Genomic DNA, 25,304 nt, shown 5'->3' with positions numbered 1-25,304 from the left:
AATACACGATGAATGGTAGGATCCTGAAAAGTACTGAGGATCAGAGGGACCTTGGTGTGCATGTCCACTGGTCCATTAAGGTAGCGGGACAGGTAGATAATGTGGTTAAAGTGGCTTATGGGATACATGCCTTTATTAGACGAGGCATAGAATATAAGAGCAGGGAGGTTATGCTGGAACTGTATAAAACGCTGATTAGGCCACAGCTAGAGTATTGCATGCAGTTCTGGAATCCGCATTATAGGAAGGATGTGATTGCACTTGAGAGAGAGTGCAGAGGAGATTTACCAGGATGTTGCCTGGGCTGGAGAGTTTTAGTTATGAGGAAAGATTGGATAGACTGAAGTTATTTTCCCTGGTGCAGAGGAGATTGAGGGGGTACATGACTGAGGTGTATAAAATTATGAGGGGCATAGATAGGGTAGACAGGAAAGAACTTTTCCCCTTGGTGGAGGGATTAATAACCAGGGGGCATAGATTTAAGGTAAGGGGCAGGAAGTTTAGAGGGGACGTGAGGAAGAGGTTTTTCATCCAGAGGGTGGTGGGAATCCAGAACTCACTGACTGAAAGGGTGGTAGAGGCAGAAACCCTCAACATTTAAGAAGTATTTGGATGTGCACTTGCGATGCCATGGCATACAAGGCTATGGGCCTGGTGCTGAAAAATGGGATTAGGCTGGTTGGGTACTTGTTTGACTGGCGCAGACTTGATGGGCCGAAGGGCCTTTTTCTGTGCTGTAGACCTCTGACTCTATAAAAGCAAAATACTGCGGATGCTGGAAATCAAACAAAAATAGAAAATGCTGGAAAAACTCAGCAGGTCTAACATCATCTGTGGAGGAAAAAAAGTTAACGTTTCGAGTCCTTATGACTCCTCTTCAGAGCAAAAGAGAAGTAAAACGTAATGTAACGTAACGAAAGTCCTCTGCCATTTCCGCCAACTCCTGCATGATGCCACCACCTAACATATCTTCCCTTCAACCCCCTGTCGGCATTCCGTAGTGACCATTCCCTCCAGGACACCCTAGTCCACTCTTTCATCACCCCAACACCTCATCTCCCTCACACGGCACTTTCCCATACGATCGCAGAAGTTGCAACACCTGTCCCTTCACCTCCTCACTGTCCAAGGGTCCAGAAATTCCTTTCAAGAGTTGCACTTCCTTCAATTTGATCTAATGCAACTGTTGCTCCCAATGAGGTCTCCTCTACATTGGAGAGGCCAAATGCAGACTGGGTGACCACTTTGTGGAACATCTTTGGTCTGTCTGCAAGCAGGTCCCAGACCTTCCTGTCGCTTGCCATTTCGACACCACACCCTGCTCTCATGCCCACATGTCCGTCCTTGGCCTGCTGCAATTTTCCAATGAAGCCCAATACAAACTGGAGGAACAGTACCTCATCTTCCGATTAGGTACTCTACAGCCTTCCGGACTTCACATTGAATTCAACAGCTTCAGACCATGAACTGTCTCCTCCATCCTCACCTCTTTTATAAATATTCATTCTCATTTCTTAATTTTTATCCACTTATTTTTATTTAAATTCATTTTTATTCATTGTTTTATCCTATTTTCAATTTTTTTTCCCCACCATCATCCCCTCCCCCACCCCACCCTGTCACTTGTTCATGTTGTTCTTTCCAGAGTGCTTACCCTTGTCCTGCCATTATCACATTCTGCTCTCTGACCTTAATGCCATCACCAGCACCTCCTTTAGCCAGTGGCACTATTAACACCCCTTTGTCCGTGACATCTCTGGCAATCTCTCCTTTGTCTCCACCTATCACTGGCCCTCTATCTAGCTTCACTTGCTCAGCCCCCCTTATACAGTATAAATTTCATTACTCTGAAGAGTTATAAGGACTTGAAATGTTAACTCTATTTTTTCTCCACAGATGCTGTTAGATCTGAGTTTTACCAGCATTTTCTGTTTCTATTTTAAAGCATCTACTGGCTTTATTCTGATTATAACTGATTATTCCAAAACAAAGTCAAGTCTTCAAAATCTTTTGTTCAGTTTTTAGCAAAAAGCTAATGCATTCACACAAAATATAAATGGTGAAGGAGGATTTTATTTCTACTTTTAAGTAATATGCATTTCCAAAAGATCATCTCCCAGGTTGTTTTTAAAATTAAAACACATCATACTTAAATTTTTCCATTAATTTATGTCATTGTTCCACGTAAATCAGCTTGATCCATATTTGCTTTGGTTCATGCTATGCATACATAAGATTTTACTCTACCTGATTTAGTGCTTCCATAGTGAAATAGATGCTGCTACATGCTGTAGAAAGTGGCAAGTACTGTTGGGAGACAGCATCCACCTCTGCCATAACAATATCTGTTTCTTCAACCTTCCTGGTGACCTCTGCTGCCTCCTTTTTTAGGTTCTCCAGCGTAGTGATGATGGTGTCATCATCCAAGATACGACCTTTAACTTCGTTCAAAGCTTGTAGTAAAGACTTCTCCAGCTGGCGCAAACGAAGCTGGAATTCACCTATCAAAAACGAGATCAGTAAAATTCCAGCTCTTGTTTAACCATATCAAAATTATTTTAAAATAGCAGAATACAACAGTTCCCATTTTTAGTAAACAAACTAAAAGGAGTATAAAAACATCAAATACTTAAGTTATAAAAACCTATATCAAGGGGAGATTGGAGAATCTGTGCACTACTAAACTCTCTTTTATTCCTAGCAGGGCATTAAAAGTTTCATGCAATTGTTCAAAAAAGAGAAAGTGGAAAGCAAATTTAGTTTTACACGTTATCTACAATTTTGGAAAACGCTAGTCTATTCACCAAGGCACCAGTAGATCAGAGCTCACTGAAAACCAACCTTGCAATTTCAACAGGTCTGAACGTTTCTCATCTACATCTGGTCTCTCAGCCTTCAGCACCTCATTCAGACATTGGCTTTGTAAGCTGCTACGAGTCACTGTGAAGTTAACAAATGTAACACGAGAGCAAAGGTCTGGTGGGAATTCAACCTATAAGAGAATATATGAAAGATAACTATTTCTATTTAAACTCACTTCATACCAATAACCTATTAAGATAAATTTTGTGAAAACTCTTAAAAAGCATCCTTTTTTCTCCTCCCTCACTAAATTACTCTGCTCCATCTCAAAGGCTTCAGTTGCTGAAACATGGTCCCAAGGGTGGCCTGTTGATTGCCATGTTATTTTTTTGTCAAGAGGCACCTTGGACTAATTCGATCCAGTATCTGCTCAGTCAACACCCTGATATTTCAGCACAAATCAGACATCCTGCTCTTTAACCAGAGCTGTTTTTATAATTATAATGCTTTCAAATGTAGTCCTGGATGAGATCAACTATTTCAACACAGAAAATATTTCTAAAATCAATTTCAAGCTTGAATATGGGAGGATTTCTAAAATTGTGAATTCTGAAATGTCCAACTTAATTCAAGATTATTGTGAGCAAACCAACTACCATGTTGCCAAACGCAGTGAATGTGCTTTGAATCAAGGCATGGATTTCTAAAAAAAAGTTATTCACTGTTTTAGAAGTTATCTAGTAACTGGAAAAAAAAAATTAAGAGCATTGAAAATATATAATTAGTCCTTAAAATGAATCCATTCTAACCATGTTAATTTCAGTGACTTACAGTTGGGTCTCGAGTAGAGAGGAAAATGACAAACGATGGCGACAGGTCAATATCTTGATCACCAAGAGTGATGAGTACTCTACCTCCAGTTCTGCGAACCTCACGATTCAGCACAGGGTTCAAGATTGGATCATAACTTTCAACATCCTAGAATTAAAGGGATAGGAGGAGTAGATATACAGAAGATAGCAAGAACAAAAAAAATGTTTCACGATCAACCTTTAGTACATACCTGAACAAGTAATGGGTTACCAAATCTCAATGCACTCTCTAGGTTCTTTCTGAAGGCATCATCCAAGAAGCTGGTTCTAGTAATCTTGCGTTCCTTGTACTCATTCATGATAAACTCAGTGGCCTGACCAGATGGATCAATAATTAATGGGTACCTTTTCAAAAATAGTATGTTTGAGGAAGTTACAATATAATAAACACAAACTAGATCCCAATCCTTAAACAAAACTGTCATAAAATATTTGAAACTACACAATATTCATATATTAAAGCACCAATATGAACAACACTATGCAAACCTGAGCACCAAAATGTAGAATGAAGGATTGAATATTTGGACTCTCATAATGGACGAATGGACAATGGTTAAAACCATGCAGATTATGCTCAAAGGTGTGGCTCTGGTGCATGTTAAATTAGATAATTATAGTGATAGGAAGTATTCTGGCCATGACTTGTACAACAAATGCTGACCTTGACAGCAAGGCCCTCATTCCATGTATGAATAAAAATATTGTAGAACACAGTATTATGCATGAGAGATGGATTTTTAAAAAAAGGGAAACTTGGCATTTGATTTCACCAGCAAACTTGGGCCAAGATTCTGTCTGTTGATTTTGTAGTGTGTTTAAAAGCAAACATGTGGATTTGGAACTGTTGCATTAAATGCAGGTGACAACAACTGGAGCATGGAGGGCATATGGGTCACTAACTGGAATAAAAAGTAGCTGGACCAAGGCCGTTAAGAAACACAGTACACACCCAGATTAACTGATTTTCTCAGCACTGATCCTGATGCTTGTAACAGTAGTTAAGCATTTGTATTCATACTTAGTATGTGGTCACACTGTGTCTGGGCCACAGGTGAAAGTCTTGGTATCTTGCACACACTAAATTTAAAAGCTGTTCCCTAACACCTGTTACTCCCAGATCTAGTCTCCCTGCTCATGGTTCTGTACTGCTGCCCAAGCCCCACTCTATTGCCCTAAAAGATAGTGCAAATGGAACACATTGCTCTACTTGTTCACCCACCCAAATAGATCTTTCTTTCACCTTCCTCCACATCCCCTCAAAACTGCTTCTTCCCACCCCATTCCATTAGTACAGTCTCTCCTTCCTTGCCCTAACAGGGTTAGTCAGTTTCCTCCATTCCTTAAGCTCTCAAACAAGGTCTTTCTCAAGCACAGCAAGTCAACTCCAAATTATAGAGAGGAAAGGGATTCATGATCTTTTAATTCAATTAGAATAAGCATAATAATATTTCAGTTCTGAAGCTCTCAACCTTACTCTGAGACTGGGTTTGGAGCAGTGTGACCGAAACAATGCTCAGGCAAATATTAAAAGATGTGCACTTGAAAAGACACTCCACTGTTTTGAAATATTATTGCAAATGAGTTTCAAAATGTCCTTGTGCATTACTACATATCAGAAACTGATTCAGTAGCTGTTATTCATAAAATTATGATGCGTTGGACTCAGACCTTTAATTTATCCAATCTCACACGTTGCTGCAGAGGTGGCTAAGAAACATCTATTTTAACATGCAAGAAATTCCCCATATTTTATTTCTACACTGGTATCTATTTACTATTTTTCAATTTAATTGCATCAATCTTTCTACAGTTGTTCCTTTTTCATTTTTCGTTGTCACCATCTTTCTCACATTCTCTCATTTCTCCACCTCTATTTCTATCTAATGCTTTAGTTTTTTTGTTTTTATCCATCTCAGTTATTAGTTCATTAAAAAAAGTTCCATATAGAAGGTGCAAAAGAAAGGATTTCAAATAGAAATTAAACTCAAACATTGGGATGACTTAACTGTTGTAAAGTGAAAAAAAACAATTCTATCTGCAACGTTTTGAAAGAAGATCTAAAGATTCATCAGTAAAGCCCTGCAGCTCATAGCACAAACAACCATAAAGTGGTTTTGAGCAAGTACCAACCTCAAAAATGACAAACTAACTGAGGAAACTACTGTGCACTAAAACTGAAGTGATACAAAGCCCCCCACCAAAGTCTCTATTAGTTGCCTCTTTTGAAAGCTAAAGTGAGGAAATTTCATTACCTGAGCCACAGGGAGCACAGTGGTGGTTGGGTGGGGGGGGGGGGAGAAGACCCGGTGCGCGAGAGGCACCAGGGGCCTCTGATGAGTTCAGAGGCCTTGGGGAGGATGTTTGGTAGTGTGGGGGTTTTTTTTGAACACAAAAGCTTCTCAGGCAGGCATCCGGATCCAGGAGGTGGAGTCTAGACATCACCTGAATCCACCAAGCCCTTGCCTCGATGAGAATGCCAGTTTTCTTACACTCATGAAACCTAGCCAACAGCAGTTAAATTCCAAAAGTAAAATGACAATGAAGCTCACAGCCTCATTATCATATTTAAAGTTCCAACCTGCCTAATTAGCATATGTTGGTCACTCAGTTTCCAGCCTCAACTAAAGTTGGAAATGGGTGGGTTAGAGATAGGCTTGGGTTGAGAAACAGCTGACCCATTATTTTTAGGTTAAAATTCCCTCCAGAGTCCAACTTAGTCAAATGTTCCTCAACTTGAATTCTTCATTTGCCTTCACAATTAAGAATTGATCAGAGACAAGGTTTTTACATGTGGGAAAAACTAACTTCAGGTGTATTTTTGTCAACAATAGCGTTATTTCACAATTTTTCACCAGATGAATTATGGTTTGGAGCTTCAAAAATATTCAGTTCTATCAAGAGTGCTGGTACTTTAAACATGCTCTGGTTTTAAGTGCAAATGAATGAGAAAATGGAGTGAGCAGGGAAACATGGTAGCCCTTCACACGAGTACACTAAGTTGCGTTCAGCCAGAAACCATGAGTTAAATGTACAAAATATTTTCTGTACGCTTAAATCCAGGGTCCTTTGTCAGATCAAAAAACTTGAAAGGCAAGTTCCCATTTTTACATTATGAACATACATGTAGAACTAATTTGTGGTTAAAACAGTTTCAACCATTAGTCCAAACATTAATTTGCATGCTTAAGCTATCTGAAATGCAAAAGTGCCAATGCTGCCTTAAACTGCAGAAGTATCCAGCAAAATTGTATTTTGGAAGTACAAAACTTGAGTATTGCTGAAAAAAGACATGTTATTGAAGCTTTTCATCTTGCAGTCATCAGGACAATTCGCAAGAATACCAAATGTAAAGGGAACAACAATTTGTACTGCATGGAAAGAGTACTGATTGGTAGAGACATTGCCACGGAGAATGTCCCAGTTAACTGATGACAACCGATTACACTGACAACCAACTTAAGATTCAGTCAGGCTCGCAGTGTGGGTCCCTTACACGTGTTAGAAGCTGCATATATTACTATACAGGGTCCCTTCCTTTGCAGATAGTAAGGGCATGTACACACATTGCGCCTTTCTCAACTAAACAAAACAGGTGACAGCCATTCTCTGGTTTGTTCCCCAGGGCAATGCCTTGGCCAGAGTCAACATGCCTGGTTTGAATTTAAACAAAAGCTTGGCAGTTAACTGTTATTCATCAGCTAATTGGTGCATTCTCCAAGGCAACATCTCTACCAGAGTCCACCTGCCAACCAATCAGCACACACTTCTCATGCAGCACAGCTTAGTACTCTTACACATTGTCCTGTTGAGTGCAAGACAAAAAGCTTTGACACCATGTCTTTTTTCAGCAATATCCAGCCAAAGTTGCTTCGGCATACTATTCCTCCAAATCAAACTTTGCACAGAAGTTATTTTTAATAATACATACCTATTGAAACGTTTCAGCATGATAGCATTTTCCGTGCATAAGTCATCTGCAGGTAGAGAGTTTGCTTGCCAGCGCAGGCGCTCATCAGCATTAGACAGATACTCTGTTCTTGCAATGTCTGTACGGAACTGAAGTTAAATGACAATGACTAACTTGTAGAAAACTAATTTGGCCTCATGCATTCAAATTAAGAACTGTTGATGTGTAGAACAAATTGTTCCTATATAAGTCACAGGAGTAAGCCATTCAGCCCCTCTGACCTTATCCTGCATTTGATCAGATCATGACAGATTTGTACCTCTGCTGATTTACTGGCCTTCAATCCATATTCCTTCCTCCTCTTATTTAACTAATATCAATCTAGTTCTTTAAAATTTAAATTGACCTAACATCTCCAGCCTTTTGGATGACAGAGTTCCAGATTTCTACTGCCGTGTGCGAAGAAGTGACCCTGAATTCACTCTTGAATAGTTTAGTTCTAATTTTGAGATTACACCTCCTTGCACCACCAGAAAAATAGTTTCTCTTGCTTGGGTTTTAGACAGTTAATTTATATTGAGACTCCCAAAGGCAGGCTCAACACAGTCCACTGTTTCCTGCTGTACAGTTAGCCTTCACTGAGTTAACTAACCTGCAATGTCAGAAAGAGCGGAGGGTGGGGGGAGGATTGGGACAGTCAGGAAGAGAGAAAACTTTAAATGGGAAACACAACAGAAACAATGCTTGAATAGTAAGTGTCTGAATGGGGTGGAGTAGCAAAGGGATCTAGTGGTACAGATACACAAATCACTAAGAGTAGAGATGTAGGTTAATAAACACATTTTAAAAAGCAGACCAAACACTTGGGTTCATTTCTGGAGGAACAGAATTGAAAAGCAAATAAGTAACTTGCAAAGATAAAAAGGAAATACTACGGATGCTGGAAATCTGAAAAAAACCCCCCAGAAAATGCTGGAAAAACTCAGTGGGTCTAACAGCATCTGTGGAGAGAAAAACAGAGGTAGTGCTTTGAGTCCATATGACTCTTCAGAGCTGAAGATAAGTAAAAATGTGATGAAATTTATACTGTTTAAGGGGGATGGAGCAGGTGCAGCTGGCAAGGCCAGCGATAGGTGGGGGCAAAGGAGGAATTGACAAAGATGTCAAGAACAAAAGGACAAAGGGGATCTTAATGGTAGTGGCAAGGGCTAAATTCAGTCAACAACAAATCTCGAACTGAAAGCTAGTCTTAATGATGGTGACCAAGAAACTATCATTGATTGTTGTAAAAAGCCATCTAGTTCACTAATATCCTTTAGGGAAGAAAATCTGCCATCCTTACCTGGTCTGACCTACATGTGACTCCAGATCCACAGCGATGTGGTCGACTCTGAGCTGGTCCCTGAAATGGCCTAGCAAGCCAAGTTCAGGGCAATTACAAACAGACAACAAATGCTGGCCTTGCCAGTGACGCTCGCATCCCATGAGTGAAAAATAAAGAACAATATCCTTCCCTGTTCCTTCTTATGCTGTTGGTTCAGACCTGTAGCTAAAACCTATTTTGCACATCACCGGTCAACAGGCTCCAAAAAGAATTAGGCTCAACATAGACTTTACTTTTTTACCGTTATCTCTGATTAACAATCTTAAGGTTCTGAAATTATTTAAAATTACCAGAATGCTTGCTTGCTGTAGGTGATGTGCCCAAGTTGTAAACAGATTTTGGCGCATTTGCTGATCGAAGTATCCTGCATAAGCGATGAACGCAGCTGATAATAAGCAGTCTCCAGCAATCGTAGCCATCTGATTCTTAAATGTTTCACTGGTCTTTTCCCAGCGGTCTCGTTCAGCAGACAAACTCTTTAACAGTGCAGTACTTCGGTTAACCTGAAAGAGGGTTTTATGGCCAATAATGCATTTTATTGACAAAAAGAAATAAAATTTTTGAACCCAACAGATAAATTATCCAAGCCTTAGTTGCTGCCCCACCCTTGCACTCTTTTAGAAGGATTTCCATAATGCAATTGGAAGATGCAATTGGAAGCTGCATCAGAAAGCCTTTACTTATAACACTCACCTTTGCTTCTACTGCTGCAAGATCTGCCTTAATGGCTTGGGCTTCAGATATCAAAATAGCATACTCTTCTTTATAACGAGCAATACTGGTTTCCAGGTCACGGATCATTTGCTCTACCTCATCAGCCTTCTGTTGGTTCTCTTTTGCATCATCTTCCAGCTTCTGAAGTTCATTGCGTAAAGGTTCTACTCGTTTTAACATATCAGCATAATTAAGCTATGAAACAAAAATGGTATAAAATTAAAGTACATATGCAAGGCTGCAAATAACTAAGAGGTGGGAGAAACTGGCAACCCCCAAGTTAGCCTGCCTTTTAAAAGGTTATATAGTTCAGGAAGTGCAAATTCAGAGTAACAGCAAGACACTAGTTCACAATTTTAATCTAAGAAATCACAAAACAATTTTCTTTTAAAAATTCAAATTTGTTACATACCATTGAGGATAATCAAGGGGTTTGTAAGAGTGAGAAACTTAAGGTAATTAATATCAGCAGAGAAAAAGTATTGGAAAAACTTAAGGACTAAAAGCAGACAAATCCCCAGGGCTCGACAGGGTTCAAAAGGAGTCAGCAGTGGATGCACCGCTTATTATCCTAAATTCTCCAGATTCTAGAATGGTCCCAGCAGATTGGAAGCTATCAAATGTAACACCACTATTCAAAAAAAGGAGGGAGCAATAAAGTAGTGAACTATAGACCAGTTAATCTGACATTCCCAGGATCTCACATCCTTCCATCCATAAGAGATGGATACATAGCAAACAAATCGATTTCGGATGAGATGTCTTCATATGATGCACCTTTGCTGATGGCTGAAGAGGCCAATCCTTGAGAAGCAGGATCTGCCATTAGTGCCACACATGAAGCTATCAATGTTTTAGTGGGTTGTTGTTTTTGGCATTGGCATCTGTTGCCAAACCACTGTAGTCACTGGTCATTGTGGTGGTACACGCCAAACCACAGGTGTCATCGTTTTCCTCTTTTGTCAGCTAGTTACTTCCAGGTGCGATAATGCCTAGGGCCTTCAGGTTACATTTGTAAGCATCCTTCAAGCAGAGCTTTGGGAGTCTGACTGGTCGCTTGGCTCTGGCTACTTCACCATAAAGAGAATCCTTGGGTATGTGACCTGTGGACCTGCCCAAGTCAATGGAGCCATCTCTGTTTGATGAGTGCTAATAAACTTGGGAGCTCTGCTGCATCTATGATTTTGTCCCGCCAGGATATACTCTAATGCCTTTAACTTGTTCTCCCTGACTGTAAGCATCAAGAAAACCAAGGTGTTGCATCTCCACCCCAATCACACTTAATAACACCCCTCTGGAAGTGTCTAGCAAATTCTGCTACTGCAGGTTCATGGCAAAAGACAATCTGTTCCTTGATGCAGGACTCATTACAAGTATAGGGAAAGCAGCTACCAGCTTTGGCTAACTTGCATGGAATATCAAGCTAACCCTTAGGACCAAGCTGATGGTTTATAAGGCCTATGTTCTCAGCATCTTGTTGTTAGGCTGTGAAACATGGACAACTTACAGCTATCATGAAAAACAGCTCAACAATTTCCATCTCCTAACCTGATATTTGTCAGGAAAATGGAGAATCTATTATTAAGGAAATCTTAATAATACACGTAAAATCTTGGCATAATCAGGCAAAAGCAACATAGTTTTTACAAAAGGAGATTCTTGTTTGACAAATTTAAAGGATTTATTAGAGGATTATTGAGGAGTTATCTAGTAGAGTAGATAAAGTGGAACTAGTAGTAGATGTAGTATACTTGGATTCCAAAAAAGAATTTGATAAGGTGCCAGACAAAACCTTAATATGCAAGTTAAGGGCTCATGGAGTTGGAGGTAATATATGGGGGTAATATATTTAGCAGGATTGGGGATTAGTTAATGGACAGGAAACAGAGTAGAGATAAATGGGGTATTTTCAAGTTGGCAGGGTGTAATTTGTTGAGTGCCGCAAGAATCAGTGTTAAGGTTCAGCTATTTACAATCTATATTAATGACATAGGTGAAGAGACTGAGAGTAATGCATCTAAGTTTGCTGATGATACAAACCCAGATGGGAATGTAAGCGATGAAGAGGACGCAAAGAGGCTGCAAAGAGATACAGACAGGCTAACTGAGAGTTAACAATATGGAAGATGGGGTATAATGTGGGTAAGTGTGAGGTTAATCACTTTGATAATAGAAAGGCGTAATATTGAGATACTTGGGTGTGCTCATACAAGGAACACAGTTAGCATGCAGGTACAAGTAATTAGGAAGGCAAATGGCATGTTGGCCTTTATTGCAAAGGGATTGGAGTACATGAATAAAGAAGTTTTGCTACAATTGTACAGGGCTTTGGTGAGATCATGTCTGGAGTGTTGTCCACAGTTTTGGTCTCTATATGTAAGAAAGGATATATTTGCTTGGGAGGAAGTACAGTGAAGGTTCACCAGTTTGCTCTCATCCAAGGAACCACTGCCTATAATGAGAGGCTCAGTGAATTGGGCTATACTCTCAAGCTTAGAAGAATGAGAGATGATCTCATTGAAACATACAAGATTCTGAAGGGGCTTGACAGAGTAGACAGAGGTTATTTTCCCTGGCCGGAGAATCTAGAACATGGGGGTAGAGTCTCAGGATAGAGGTCAATCATTTCGGGCTGAGATGAGGAGGAATTTCTTCACTCAAAGGGTTACAAGTCTTTGGAATTGTCTACCCCACAGGGTTGTGGATGTTCCATCATTGAGCATATTTAAAGCTGAGATGCAGATTTTTGGTCTCAGGGAATCAAGAGATATGAGGAGTGGGTGGGAAAGTGGAGCTGAGGCAGAAGACCAGCCATAATTGTAATGAATGGGCGGAACAGGCTCAAGGGGTCATATGGTCTACTGCAGCCATTTACGTTCTCAAGTTACTTACCTGTGCAATAGCCCACTTCACCATTGGACCACAAGCCAAAGAGGCTCTGTTGACTATTTCATAGTTGTAGCTTGGATTGGACATGTAGTTTTTCTTCATCTTCTCTCGAATAACGTCACTGGTAAATAAAGATGAGCAATGTTAACATAGCTGCTCTCTTGAAATTTTAGGGATGGAAATTTATCATAATTTGATATAGCGCTACAAAAAAAGGTGCTAGTTACAAACTAGGTGGTGCATAGCAATGAAGAGCTGCAACACAGTCAAATGCAAGATAAATGTGATTTTTAAAATAAAAATTATGAATACCTTAATTCTTCAGTATTAAAGTTGACTATGCTGGTGATGAAATTATCTCTGATAATAACTTGTCTGATCTTTTTCCAGTCATTTGTCTCCTCACCCAGCAGGAGACAGATTGATTCTAACGCGAGTTTTACTGCAGCAGGTGGATTGGCCATAGCTCTCACTTCAACAAGATGCTGCTTCTTTATAGAGCTCACAGCTAATAGAGGGGTGAAAAGAAAGGGGCTTTAAATGGACATGCAAAAGGATAAGGGTGTATACAGATGCTGGGATTTGAAAGGAAATTTTTAATTTGAAGACCAGCAGCATATATTGTCACCCAAACAGCAAACTTGTTTGGTTAATAAACTACGCCCAAATGTTCAAATTCTATTCAATTATCAACTGTTTTTGTAGTTTCTCTTTAGTTTTAAGCTTTTGGGCTGGTCTTCTGGGCAATTTCCTTATACGCCAGCAGCTGCATGCACCCCATTATTCACCTGATTTCGTCAGCTGAAAAATTTACTATGGTCGGAATGAAGTTTTCCCTCATAATGATCGATCGGATTTGTTTCCAGTCAGTTGTGCTTTCGCCCAGGAGAAGACAGATTGACTCGAGTGCTAGCTTCACTGCACCTGGCGGATTAGCCATTGAACGAACCTCTACCAAGTGCTGCTTCTTGATCGATTTTACAGCTAATCAGACCAGCACCGTAGGCCACAGTGCAAATAAACAGTAAGAGAAAGTGAAGATTAGGGGAGAAGAAAATTGAGAGATAAACACCACATAGAAAAGATCAGTTATTCAGTTTTTTAAAAAGGTAGAAAATTAATAGGATTATAGTTCCAAAAAAATATAAACTAAAATGTTACTACAGATAGCAATTCAGCATACTAGATAAATTTCATTAAAAGATATTTTTAAAAAGTTCAATTCAAAGCACATCTAACCATTCTGAGCCTCAATAACAGCAGGCTCTACCATGTCCAGATCTTCCTTTACTTTCATCTGCTTGTCAGCAATAATTTCTTGTTGTTTGTGAAGCTGCTCCTGAATTTCTTGACTCATAACCTATCAAAAATAGAACGAAAGGTGTCTTGATCAGACTCTACTCACCAAGCTTGAGATTTTCATTCCAATTAAGAGTTCTTGTTCTTAAAAGTTTTAAATTATTACCTTTTTCTTTTCAGCTTCTTGTTGATCCTTTACCATTTTCTTCAATTTATCATTGGCTGCTGCATTCTTAATCTCCAATTCTTGGCTCTTAATTCGTAGATCACGCCGCAATTCTTCAACCTGGAATGAGTGAAAGGGTTTTTTTTAAAAAAAAGTAACATTTATTATGGTATTTTCACCATCAGTCACAACCACCTTGCATTGGTATCCCAGGTATACGTTTATCCAGAGGGAAAAATTGTTAGCATTCTTTGGTTTCTTGTTAAAAGAAAATGATTTTGTGTGTTAATGGAAAAACACTAGGCAAATATTTAAATGGTATCCTTAAAAAGCGGGAGGGATGGTCAGGGGGTAAGAAAAAGAATCCATATTAGATTTACAAAAATCAGAGTATGGAAGATGTTTAGTAAGGTTTGCTTCCATTTCTTCATTTAATCTCATATGGGTAGTGGTGCAGATGGAGAAAGAACTACTTGGGGCATTGGCCCTTTAAGACTCCAATATCATTAAGGAGACCTCAGATGCAACAAGACAAATACATTCTATGAGCTGGAGCAGATTGTGTGTAAAGGTTAAGCAGAGAGCTTACCATACCAAAGGAGAATTTAACCCCATTCAATCTTGTACATACAGTAATGTCTGAAGCCAATATACAATACAAGTCCAATATGAAAATCTCAATGGACTAATTCAGACAAAAGCACTGATTACCGGCCATCTGGTGTGTTGGATCAATAATGCTTTACTAAGCAATGCTAATATATAAAATTATTTGCAAAGTTAATACTTGGGGGACAGTTATACAAAATCTGAAAGGAGACCAGAGGGTGGGTGGAGGAATGGGGGAAGAAAGTAAATAAGTCATGTTGGATTTACAAGATGGAAGAGTACCTTTATGAAAAAGAGAAATCCATAAAACTATGCATTCTCATGAGCACAATACAAGAAGCAGCTAGGATCTTTGCTGGTAGTTTATGACCAATATAGTAATAGTGTTTGATGTATTCTATTATCTGACTCTTGCTTAGAAAGAAATTTACCCAAGTTTTGTTTTAGCCAAAATTCAAAACCAAGGCCATTGCTCTGCTTATATAGAATCGCAATACTTAGTAAGAAATTACTTCAGACAGAAAGTATACAGTAAAAGTTTGGCACCATGATTTTCAGAAAAAAATTACTCAAATTACCATACAATGTGATTTTATGACGTGGTGACTGTACCTGATCTACTGTTTCCTTAATCTTTCTCAGACCAACGTTTAAATGCATCTGTTGCTCCTCCAATTCACTACGCTTTTCATTGAACATGTTGGCATAGTGATTAATGAAGTCCAGATAATGGCGAGGAGTGATTGCCATTATTCTTCCTCCACGTTTGGCCAGCCGAGTATTTGCCTAATAAGAAAAAAATTATCTCCACTTTAGTTGATTTCAGATATTCTCTGAGCATCTTGAAATTTATGCCCAGATCATCATTATCAAAACATTCCTATAACTGCTGCTAAATATTTGATCAACAACAACGGAAACAGACACTATGCAAAACTAGGAAGGAAAAATAAATGACTTCTTACTATCTTGGAAGGTTAGATAAATTTATTCATCTACAAAATTGCTTGAAGTGGATTTAAGTAGCAGTGTGAAATGACTAGCTTCAGCTGTTGCTCAAATTTTTGAGATACCTTGTCTTTCCTTCCATGCTGCTACTGTGCCATCAAGCCAAAAAGACTTTCTAACCATCACCCAATTTCAGTACTAGCATAATGCTAGATCTGTAGGCCATATGTCCCAAAGACTGACAGATCATCTCAAACTGCATATCCTAGCCGTTGTGCGCAACGGGCAAGGTACAGACCATACCCAATTGGCCCATACTTAGAAAACACAAAGTCTAACATTAGTTGTGATTCCGTGATTGAACAGCATTTGCTAAATAATCCTTGGTGTGCTACGAATTACGTTGACGACTAATTTAAGATCACCAGCTGGGCTCGCAGTGTGGCGCATTTGCGTGTACTGGAAGCTATACAAATACACAGGGCCCTGTGCTTTACAGACAGAAAGAACATGTACACACATTACACCTGTTTCAGCTAAACAAAATAAGTGACAGCCATTCGCTGACTCATTCCTCAGGGCAAAGCCTTGACCAATGGAAGGGTCAAGCTGCCTGGTTTAAATTTCAAAATGCTTGGCAATTAACTGTCAGTCACCATCACTGGTGCATTCTCCATGGCAATGTCTCTACCAGAGTCTACTTGCCAACCAATCAGCACTCTTCTCATATAGTATAAATTGTTTTCCCGCTATATTGATATTTTTGCGAAGTGTCCTGATGAGTGCAAGGCAAAAAGCTTTGACATCTCTTTTTTCAGCAATACTCAAGTTTTGACTGCCAAACTACAGATTGAACTAGATATTATTTGACGTGCAGTATTCTCACCTGATGCAATGTCAGATGTACAAAAACACAACTGTTGACAATAGCTTCTCTGTGGGATGGTGGTTGAGGAAGCTTATCATATGCAATTGGCATGTAATCAGGGACAATATAATTAGGTTTCTCAAGGTCCATTTTGCTGGTGAACTCTTTGCCGACTTGATACAAGGCTTCAGTAGACCAGTCTCCAAACCAGTTCAAGACACACCTAAGTGGGTTTAAAACAAAAGAGGAAAAGTTGAATGCCAAAAAACTTACATTAATAATGGGTTAACATTCTAATTTGTTCAACTAATTCTACACAAAGTTGTTTATAACATTTGAATCAAATAAAGACAGCACAATTAATATGAAGCTGTGCTAACAGAAGCACAACTTAATATGAAAACCTACCACCTTTTAGGTAGCTTTTATTCAGAATACATTTTAAAATCAAAGATAAGGGAAAAAGGGTGAAGAGTCTCAACATCTCCATATCTGTGTTTCACCCTCATGCTCTCCCAAAGACCAAAAACTTATAAGCTTCAGCTTTTAACATTAATGAGCTAACAATGTTGGTGATGGCTGTATTTGGCCAGTCAGGGAGTAATAATTCTCTGGATCCCAGGAACTTTACAGAATTAAAATCCAAAGCTGAAGTTGTTTCTGTGCACACACCAACAACTCTGTGGGCTAGATTGAAAGGACCCTTTGGGCCACATCTTGGTTGTGTTAAGACAAAAAATTCAATATTTGCTTTGCATTCAGGATGGTTTGGTTGTGCACACTTTAGGTACTGGCTCAAATTCTACTCAGAATTTAACTAAGCTTACCCAACTACAATAAGCAGATGATGTTATAAGTGTAAGATACCACACATGCAAATAAACTTGTTAACCAGGGGTTCACCAGTAAAGGGCAGAAGATGATGGAAAGAGAAACATTAATTCAAAAGTGCTCAGCTTATACATAGTTTGGCCAGCAGGTGGCTCCTGCTTTACATGTATTGATCCTCCTTCCAAGAGTTCAAAAGCAAATAAAAATGCTCAGGGGCAGCTGATCTAGTTATTTTAGGGCTCCAGGACTCAAACGCAGGACTGAGGACACCACCAACAATAAATATATTTTATCACCAAAAAGACATTTACTGTACTGTAACAATTGAAAAGGCCACAAAAAAATCTATTTACCTGTTAAAAAGAGCTGGAGAAGTTGCAGCTCTATCTTTCAAGCCTTCAGATGATGGATTCATGGTGAATACAACATGCAAGTTGCGGATAACCTGGCCTGTGAACCACTTGTACAGTTCTTCATGAGTGTCAAGCATTAAACCTTCCTTCTGAGCACCTTCTTTGCACTGGGTCATTAAGGTAGCATACTCATCCCCTTCAAATAGCCCAGGCACCTGTTCAATAGGAAATCACAGTTTAACATACTTAATTTTGGCTGAGTAGTATTTCATTACCCTAAGTATAATCTTATCAAGCCTAAAGCTTTTCATGGCATGCCTCATTTTGATTTATCTGATAAAAGATCAGCAACCTGAAGCATTAATTTTCTCTCTCCACAGATCCTGCCAGATTGGCAGAGGCCTTCCAGGATTTGTTGTTTTTCCCCTCTGTTTTGATATCAACATATGCCCCAGGGGAGGCTGTGACATCGTGGCATTGTCACTGGACTAGTATTCTAGAGACCCAGGGTAATTCTCTGGGAACCTGGATTTGAATCCCACCATGGCAGATGGCTGCCAATTGTAGAAAAGCCTATCTAGTTCACTAGTGCCCTCAAAGGAAGGAAATCTCCCGTCCTTATCCCATCTGGCCTACATGCACTGCAGACCCACAGGGATGTGGTTGACTCTTAAATGCCCTCTGAACAAGGGCAATTTGGCAAGGGCAATAAATGCTGGCCTAGCCAGCGACACCAACATCACAAGTGAATAAAAACATAATTAATTTTTGCCAAGCCAAGTATCGGCACAAACTCAAGTTGGTCAAGTCTGAAAGCTACCCAATTCGAATCAACAGACTTAATCATTTTGATAATGGCAAGAAAATCTCCATTTTGCAAAGTTTAATGTTAAACATTTTTACTAAAAAAAAGTGTTATCTATATTTCTAATACTGTCAGTTCATTAGTTTGCAAAATAGCTCATATTTGTAGCTTTTAGCATTTTAAATATTTACCTCCCCATTGGCCAATAATGTGTTCATGCGTTCCAAGAAACTGGAATCCAATACATTGGACTCATCCATAATGAAAGCAATCTTCTCATTTTTGCAGCCAGAGCGCCTCAACACTGTCCTCAGATCCTCATCAAAATCCTCACCAGTATACTTCCTATGAACCTGCAGACACCAATATTTCACTTGTACAAATCGAACTTGTTTTTAAAAAATCTATATCAGCTTTTAAATTTGCTAGAACAGGGAAAAATAGGGCTAACCTTTATCTGATAAACACTAAGGCCATTCATCCAGGCAACAAAACGAGAGAGTGTCGTTTTTCCTGCACCACTGACTCCAATAAGCAGCAAATGGCCTTGCGGTTGCCGGAAAATCCTACAAAAAAGTTACGTGAGCTGATTATAAAATAATTTTCTTATACTGACATTATAATGTTTAGGAACTACTCAAGTGTAAATCAAACCACTCAAGTTACAATTCACTTTTGAGCACTACAAAGGGACAAATATATAGGTCACAAAATTTACCCATAATAGGTTATACACAATAAGGGCCACATTCCTTTCAGAGGTTTTAAGCATCAGCTTCATTGCATCAGGGACTCAAAGACAAGGATGAAAATTTTAAAACGGAGCTGTAGCTGGATTGGGAGCCAATGTTGATCACAGCTAAATGGAACATGATGACAGTTAGGATGTGCAAAGTTGTCTCTTTTATGTTGGTGTCGCTGGCTAGGCCAGCGTTTACTGCGCATCCCTAGTTGCCCTTGAGAAGGTGGTGAGCTGCCTTCTTGGACTGCTGCAGTCCATGTGTAGGTGCATCCACAATGCTGTTAGGGAGTGAGTTCCAGGATTTTGACCCAGCAACAGTGATATATTTTCAAGTCAGGATGGTGAGGGGAGGTTCCAGGTGGCATTTCAATGTATCTGCTGCCTTTGTCCCTCTAGATGGTAGCGGTTGTGGGTTTGGAAGGTGCTGTCCAATGAACCTTGGTGAATTTAAGTAATGCATCTTGTAGATGGTATGCACGGAGCTCAAGTTTACAGAGGATGGAAGATGGAGACAATAGCCAGGAGGATGTTGCAGTCATTGAGCCTGGAGATATAAACCATCATCCAACTACTGTTAGGTAGAAAATGGGCTCAGGCAAGGCAGAGATCCACAATACTGCAGAGCTGGAAGCAGGTGGTCTTAGCGACAAAAGGGATATGGGAGTTGGAAGTTCAAGTTCAAATAGCTTAGTAAATAATTCAGAGGACGAAAGAAAGCTAACTGCACTGGATGACAGGGTGATGGAATGGGGAAAAAGTTGCTTATGAAATTAGAGGTCAGTAAATGCAGGAGAGTGTTATTTTGGTTATGTAATTATTCTTTAAATGGTGAAGGCATATGAAGAGGGTTTTCAAGAAGTTGAGGTTCATGGATTTCTCCTGCCTTCTGTTCCAAATTACTTTCATTTCATCTTCTATACACAAGTCCCTCTACCCTTGCCCCTTAACTACTGGAAAAGAGTCTGCTTTTGAAAGCTGCCTTATCACACCCCCTTCATAATTTTAAAACTTTTATCATTTTGCTCTGTAATCTGCACTGAAAAAGAAAACAATTTTCCAAGTATTTATTCGTATTTCTTCATATCTGGCAGTGTTCCAATAAATCAAAGTTGCAACCTCTCTATTATCTCTAAATCTGTCCCATAGCAGAGTCCAAATGTAGTTTTTCATAAAAATTACATTCAAATACAAACAAATTAGTGTCATATGAACATTAATTAACCCACAGATTTGCTGAAAGTTAAAGATTACATGGACTTTTATGCATAATTGTATACCTGTCAATTCTCAGCACATGATCCAATACTTCATTAAACAGTACCAAGGGGACATCTAGCTCCTCCTCATAGAAAACTTTGAGCCTGGCTTTGACATAGTCTCTTAGTTCTTCTTGATCCACTGGTATATAATCCTAAAGAAAAGTTTACAAAGGACTTTAAGACAGACCGGACTGGTCAATATATAATTCAATGCACTTTGTGGAAAAAAGGGGTTCCAACTGTGGCCCACAAACCACTTCAGGGGAAATGGAAAAGCTATAATGTCAGCATAGTCTTCATTTAAATTGATAGGAAGAGTCATCTTGGCTGATTAATAATTGGAAAAATTTAGACTCAAATGAACAGGGTAGAACACTGTGGATCCACAATAAGTTGAATCAATGATACAGGAGGGAAGACTATGAATAATCAATAATAGGAAATCCAAAACACAAATAAAATACATGTCTTGGAAACAAGGAGTCAATTAGATATCATAGGAGTTTATTGCTACCCAGCTAAAGGAGGGCAAGGAGTAGGAAATGGGGTCAAGTGTACTTCAAGAAAGTTTACAAAGGAAGAGGTATCTTAAGGTCAAGAAAGATTTACATGCTCTGCAAAGGAGTTGATTGGGATTTGACAAGAATTTATGGGCTGATTTGGAAATTAGTAATGTGAAAGAAAGTCGGTGACAGGTCTCTACAAAATAAATACAGCTGGATGCACTGTTTTGCTAAGTTCTAAAAACTAGTGCATACATCTCCTTTATAAATACAGGGGTTCAAAGACTAAAAAGATTTACAGTGAGGGCAGTTTGTATACGTGCAGGAATTTTCTGAAATTCATCAGGAAACCTTTTCAAAACCTTGACCACTTATCCCACAAGGGTCAAGGCAACTTAAATTTGATAGTGCTCAATTTTCAGGGCTAAGAAGAAATTATAATCCAGGAAAGTTCTTCTGGCGAGCACTGGATTCAATAACTGGGGAAACAGTTTAAAATTAAGGGGGTGGGGGTGGGGAAAGAGAGACGAGTCAAATGAAAATGAGGAATTTTTGCAACAGTTTTTCGGTAAGATGATGTAGAAATGTGAAACAGTTTGCCAGTAGGGATGGTGAACAAAAATAACCATAGTGAGCTTTAAAACCAGTAGGTGGTCTTATTGAAGAATTATAAATAGGTTGCAGGGCCTTTAGGTCCAGAATCATAGAAAGGAATCCGATTGGTGTTTTGGAAGCAAAGACCAGAAGGACAGAAACATTCCTATGTTACTAATTTAAAAAATCATCAGCTGTGTCATTCATGCTTACTTGTTACACATTCAAACCAAACATTAGCAGTTTACAGCTATTTAGATTTGAGAGAAATTGATAATTAACCATTCACAAATAATCTTAAGCACATAATATGAAAAATTTAATTGAAAATTGACAAATTGAACACATCAAGGCCATCAAATTTTGACAATTTATATTTTATAAAAAAAAAAATTTTCATCAGCCAATCTCTTACCTTGGATAGCCAATTGCTATACAAAATGGGTCTAGTCAAAGCTTTGTCTTTGTCAATATTAGGGAAATGCTTGAGAGCCACCACATCAATGTTCTCATCTGTCCATTGTCTTTCCTCATCCTCTACAAGTCTTAAAAATGGAAGCAATGGAACATGAATTGCGGTCAAGCAGTTTGACTTAGTTCATGTAAATAGCGAAGATAGCAACAGTACTGATAAAGGATGAACATAAAGAATACAAACCTGTCTTGGAACAAACGCAGAGCCTCATGAGCCCAGATTCTAATCAAACCTTCGACTGCCAGCGTTTCCAATGGTCTCAAAGCTTCAAAGATTCCTCTCACCCAACGTGTCATTTCACGAGGGGAATAAATGTAATGTGGTTGTATGTCTTGGGTGAAACGCTCCTGTGAAATAAAACAGCTTGTTATTGAACAACATTCTGTTTTTACATCATTTCAATAAAATTTCAAACCGCATTTAATTGAGAAGATTATCACAGACTGCCTGAAGACCTTTAACTTGTGCAAATATGGAATATATTTTTATATTCAAAGATTCAGGGGGATTTATTGATTAAACATACATGACTCTGCATCATATTGGAGGTGAGGACTTATACAGATATACAAGAAAATCCAGAGCATAAAGGACTATTAGTCTACCAAGTTGATTTCACAAAAAATCCAGGTAATATTATTGTATCTTGCACTTCCTTCCCACAGCATCTTTGGTTCCCCAATTTAAGAAACACCCAACTTCCTTCCCTAAGCTGCTCTGAAAAATATCAAGCAGGGTTAAATTAATCAATAGATATCGGTCCAGCTTTTGGCTTTGCTAAAAAAGAGCCCATTGACTGAATCAACTGCCATCTCGGAGTTATTTCACAGCACCAAACAAAATCTCCCTCTCCCCTTTTCAAAATGTTTGGTTCTTGTGCACTTTAGCCCTATTATAATCAAGATGATGAAACTTCTCCCTCATCTACACCTTTTATTAATTTGAAGACGAAACGTCTTTCTCAGGCTTCAATGCTCCAGATCATAAAAATAATCTACCTGGGACATAATGTAGAATTCCACCATAGCTGCAGTAAGAGGGTCTGCATACGTCCGCAGGGACGGAATGAGTCTAAGCATGGCACGGTTGAATGTTCCATAGATCTGAGTGAGAGATGCTGGTCCTGGATAGTCCACATACACAACAGGCACATGGCGCAGGAACCTATGAAGGTAGAAGTAAAAGACTTTATAGGTTGCCAGCTATCACTTAAAGGTTTAACAGCACAAATTTAGTAGCTTCTAATACTGTTAATCCAAGGCTGACAAACCAAAGCTATCCTGCTGGATCCACATGAGCAAAAAACTAACTCAGGAAATTTATGGGTATATCATCTTTAATTTACATTAGGAAAAGGTCCAACTTTCTGATACAAGTAGTAAAAAGGTTGACAAAAATCGAATATTGAAAAAGAACCAGATTGAGAATTTTATTTAATGTAAGATTTAAGCCAACTTATTTATCTTGTGAATAATTTTAAATATAAGCTGTTGGCTGAAAACTGGCAATTAAAATTCTTAATTTTTTTGTCTTTTTCAATATTTTTTTAATTTTTGTCTAATTTTACACATGCCATTCTGCATAAACTGAATTAATTCAAAACCTTAACATTCTGTACACATTATAGATCAATATTTAAAATGTGAAACAGCAGAATTTTTACCTGTGTGAAAGTGGCTTTCTTCCTGGATCAGTAGATGGGTTACAAGCACCAACAAATTGAATTCTTTCCAGTTTAACCCATGTTTGGTCTGAAGTACGGAAGAAACCTCCATGTTCTACCATCTGAAACAAAGATGACTCACAATGATTATGCTTCAATAAATGCACCCTTGCTTTAACTCAGCTATCTGCCATGCCCCCTTTTACTAACCTGTCTAATAAAGGATATAACTCTTTGAGTGCCATATTTGTCCATGTCTGGAAGATTGATTTCATCACAGAAGAGCACAAGCCATTTGCCAAGCTGCACAGGTGCTAAGACGACGCCATTCGGTGTCCGACGATACTCACAGTAATGATCAAATGTTTTCAGAACTAACTCAGGAGTGGTTGCACTGGAGAAGTTCAGACCCACGACCTAATAAAATGAAGACAACCATTGCTAGAACAGCTTTAAACTTGCATTATTTACATTAACAAAAACTAGAAAGGAGAATGAATATTCCAGAAGCTGCTGTTACACACGCTATTTTAATACTAAAGCTACAAAGGCAAGTTTAAGGGTGAAAATTCTTACCTCCATATCTGGTAGAGCTCTTAGTGCACTGAATAGGGTCATAGTCTTGCCAGAACCAGGTGGGCCACATAAAACTAATGGTTTATGTTCAGCCAACCACGTGTACAGAAGGGCTTCATGTCGGACTGTATCCAAAGTTGGTACAACAACATCTGGGGCAGCAACTTTGTGCGTCTCAACTTCAATTTGTGGGACCTTTGACTGCCATGGAACCCACTCCCCAGTAATGGATACCTAAATATTGGGGGGGGGGGGGAGAAAAAAGGGTTTCGCAAAACTAAGTTAATTATTTTCAATTTGAATTTGCTCAGTTTAGTTTATTGTGACCAAGCAACTTTGACAAAGAGATCATTTTATGAGCAAATTGCTGGGCTAGCCGAGTAAAATCTGTTTGCTCCATCAAAACCATCAAATCCTGATCATTTTCTTCTAGTATACAAACATTCAACATTAAGTTTATAATGCATATATATCGAAGACACTGCAGGCTGATTGCTAGGACACAGTTGCTACTTGATTTCCCCAAGTTATTAAGCTTAGCTAAGTTATCACTAGTAGGTGTCAACTGGATGACACTTGTCTTTCCATAACAGGGTAAATAAAGGCAGGGAACTCAGAAGGAAGAATCACAATTCTCATTGCAATTTTAGAGCAGCATCTGTAGAGATTTGGAAATAGATTGCTGGCCTTGTTCAATATAGTAAGATGGAGGGGGCGTGATTGTGGAAATGTGGGTGATTACTATCCATTAACCTCACTGTTTGGAATGTTTCTAGGATCAGCATATGAGTTAAAACATCTTTCAGTTCTGCTGAATAGAGACACTTTGTGAAGCAGGCCTAGTTGAAGGAAGGTCGTTCATTCATGAATTGAGCATTTGGGAGATGTTTGGTTAGTCACTGTTTATAGTCATAAAATAACGGAACTGAAGTGGACCACATGACCATGCTAAGAGGTTGAGCGAGGTAATACTGAGTAAATCTGTTAAGAGGGTTGATAAGGATAGCGCTGTTGATTTATATATGACTTCCAAAAGGGGTTT

The 25,304-nt window shown here is 38.9% G+C and overlaps 1 protein-coding gene across 2 annotated transcripts in view; it reads right to left on the bottom strand.

The window, feature by feature from the left end:
* dync1h1 (dynein, cytoplasmic 1, heavy chain 1) overlaps nucleotides 1-25,304 on the bottom strand; it is a 107,785-nt gene that overhangs the window by 26,959 nt on the left and 55,522 nt on the right. Inside the window, exons 38-60 of one of the 2 annotated variants that reach the window (XM_041214741.1) lie at nucleotides 24,263-24,496; nucleotides 23,897-24,103; nucleotides 23,687-23,808; nucleotides 23,022-23,187; nucleotides 22,207-22,370; nucleotides 21,964-22,093; nucleotides 20,470-20,603; nucleotides 18,902-19,016; nucleotides 18,642-18,803; nucleotides 17,646-17,860; nucleotides 16,480-16,684; nucleotides 15,258-15,431; nucleotides 14,037-14,156; nucleotides 13,811-13,931; nucleotides 13,360-13,555; nucleotides 12,575-12,692; nucleotides 9,662-9,877; nucleotides 9,259-9,471; nucleotides 7,606-7,733; nucleotides 3,866-4,019; nucleotides 3,634-3,780; nucleotides 2,842-2,992; nucleotides 2,248-2,501 (exon numbers count right to left, since the gene is read on the bottom strand). In XM_041214741.1, the coding sequence (XP_041070675.1) occupies nucleotides 2,248-2,501; nucleotides 2,842-2,992; nucleotides 3,634-3,780; nucleotides 3,866-4,019; nucleotides 7,606-7,733; nucleotides 9,259-9,471; nucleotides 9,662-9,877; nucleotides 12,575-12,692; nucleotides 13,360-13,555; nucleotides 13,811-13,931; nucleotides 14,037-14,156; nucleotides 15,258-15,431; nucleotides 16,480-16,684; nucleotides 17,646-17,860; nucleotides 18,642-18,803; nucleotides 18,902-19,016; nucleotides 20,470-20,603; nucleotides 21,964-22,093; nucleotides 22,207-22,370; nucleotides 23,022-23,187; nucleotides 23,687-23,808; nucleotides 23,897-24,103; nucleotides 24,263-24,496 (3,846 nt within the window). Of the gene's footprint in view, nucleotides 1-2,247; nucleotides 2,502-2,841; nucleotides 2,993-3,633; nucleotides 3,781-3,865; nucleotides 4,020-7,605; nucleotides 7,734-9,258; nucleotides 9,472-9,661; nucleotides 9,878-12,574; nucleotides 12,693-12,883; nucleotides 13,080-13,359; nucleotides 13,556-13,810; nucleotides 13,932-14,036; nucleotides 14,157-15,257; nucleotides 15,432-16,479; nucleotides 16,685-17,645; nucleotides 17,861-18,641; nucleotides 18,804-18,901; nucleotides 19,017-20,469; nucleotides 20,604-21,963; nucleotides 22,094-22,206; nucleotides 22,371-23,021; nucleotides 23,188-23,686; nucleotides 23,809-23,896; nucleotides 24,104-24,262; nucleotides 24,497-25,304 lie in introns of both variants that reach the window. The other variant, XM_041214740.1, reaches the window with a different exon arrangement.

Source organism: Carcharodon carcharias, chromosome 20 (assembly GCF_017639515.1).
Source record: "Carcharodon carcharias isolate sCarCar2 chromosome 20, sCarCar2.pri, whole genome shotgun sequence".
NCBI lineage: Eukaryota > Metazoa > Chordata > Chondrichthyes > Lamniformes > Lamnidae > Carcharodon > Carcharodon carcharias.
Note: the sequence above shows the minus strand (reverse complement) of the source record. Positions and strands in the feature narration are given on the sequence as shown.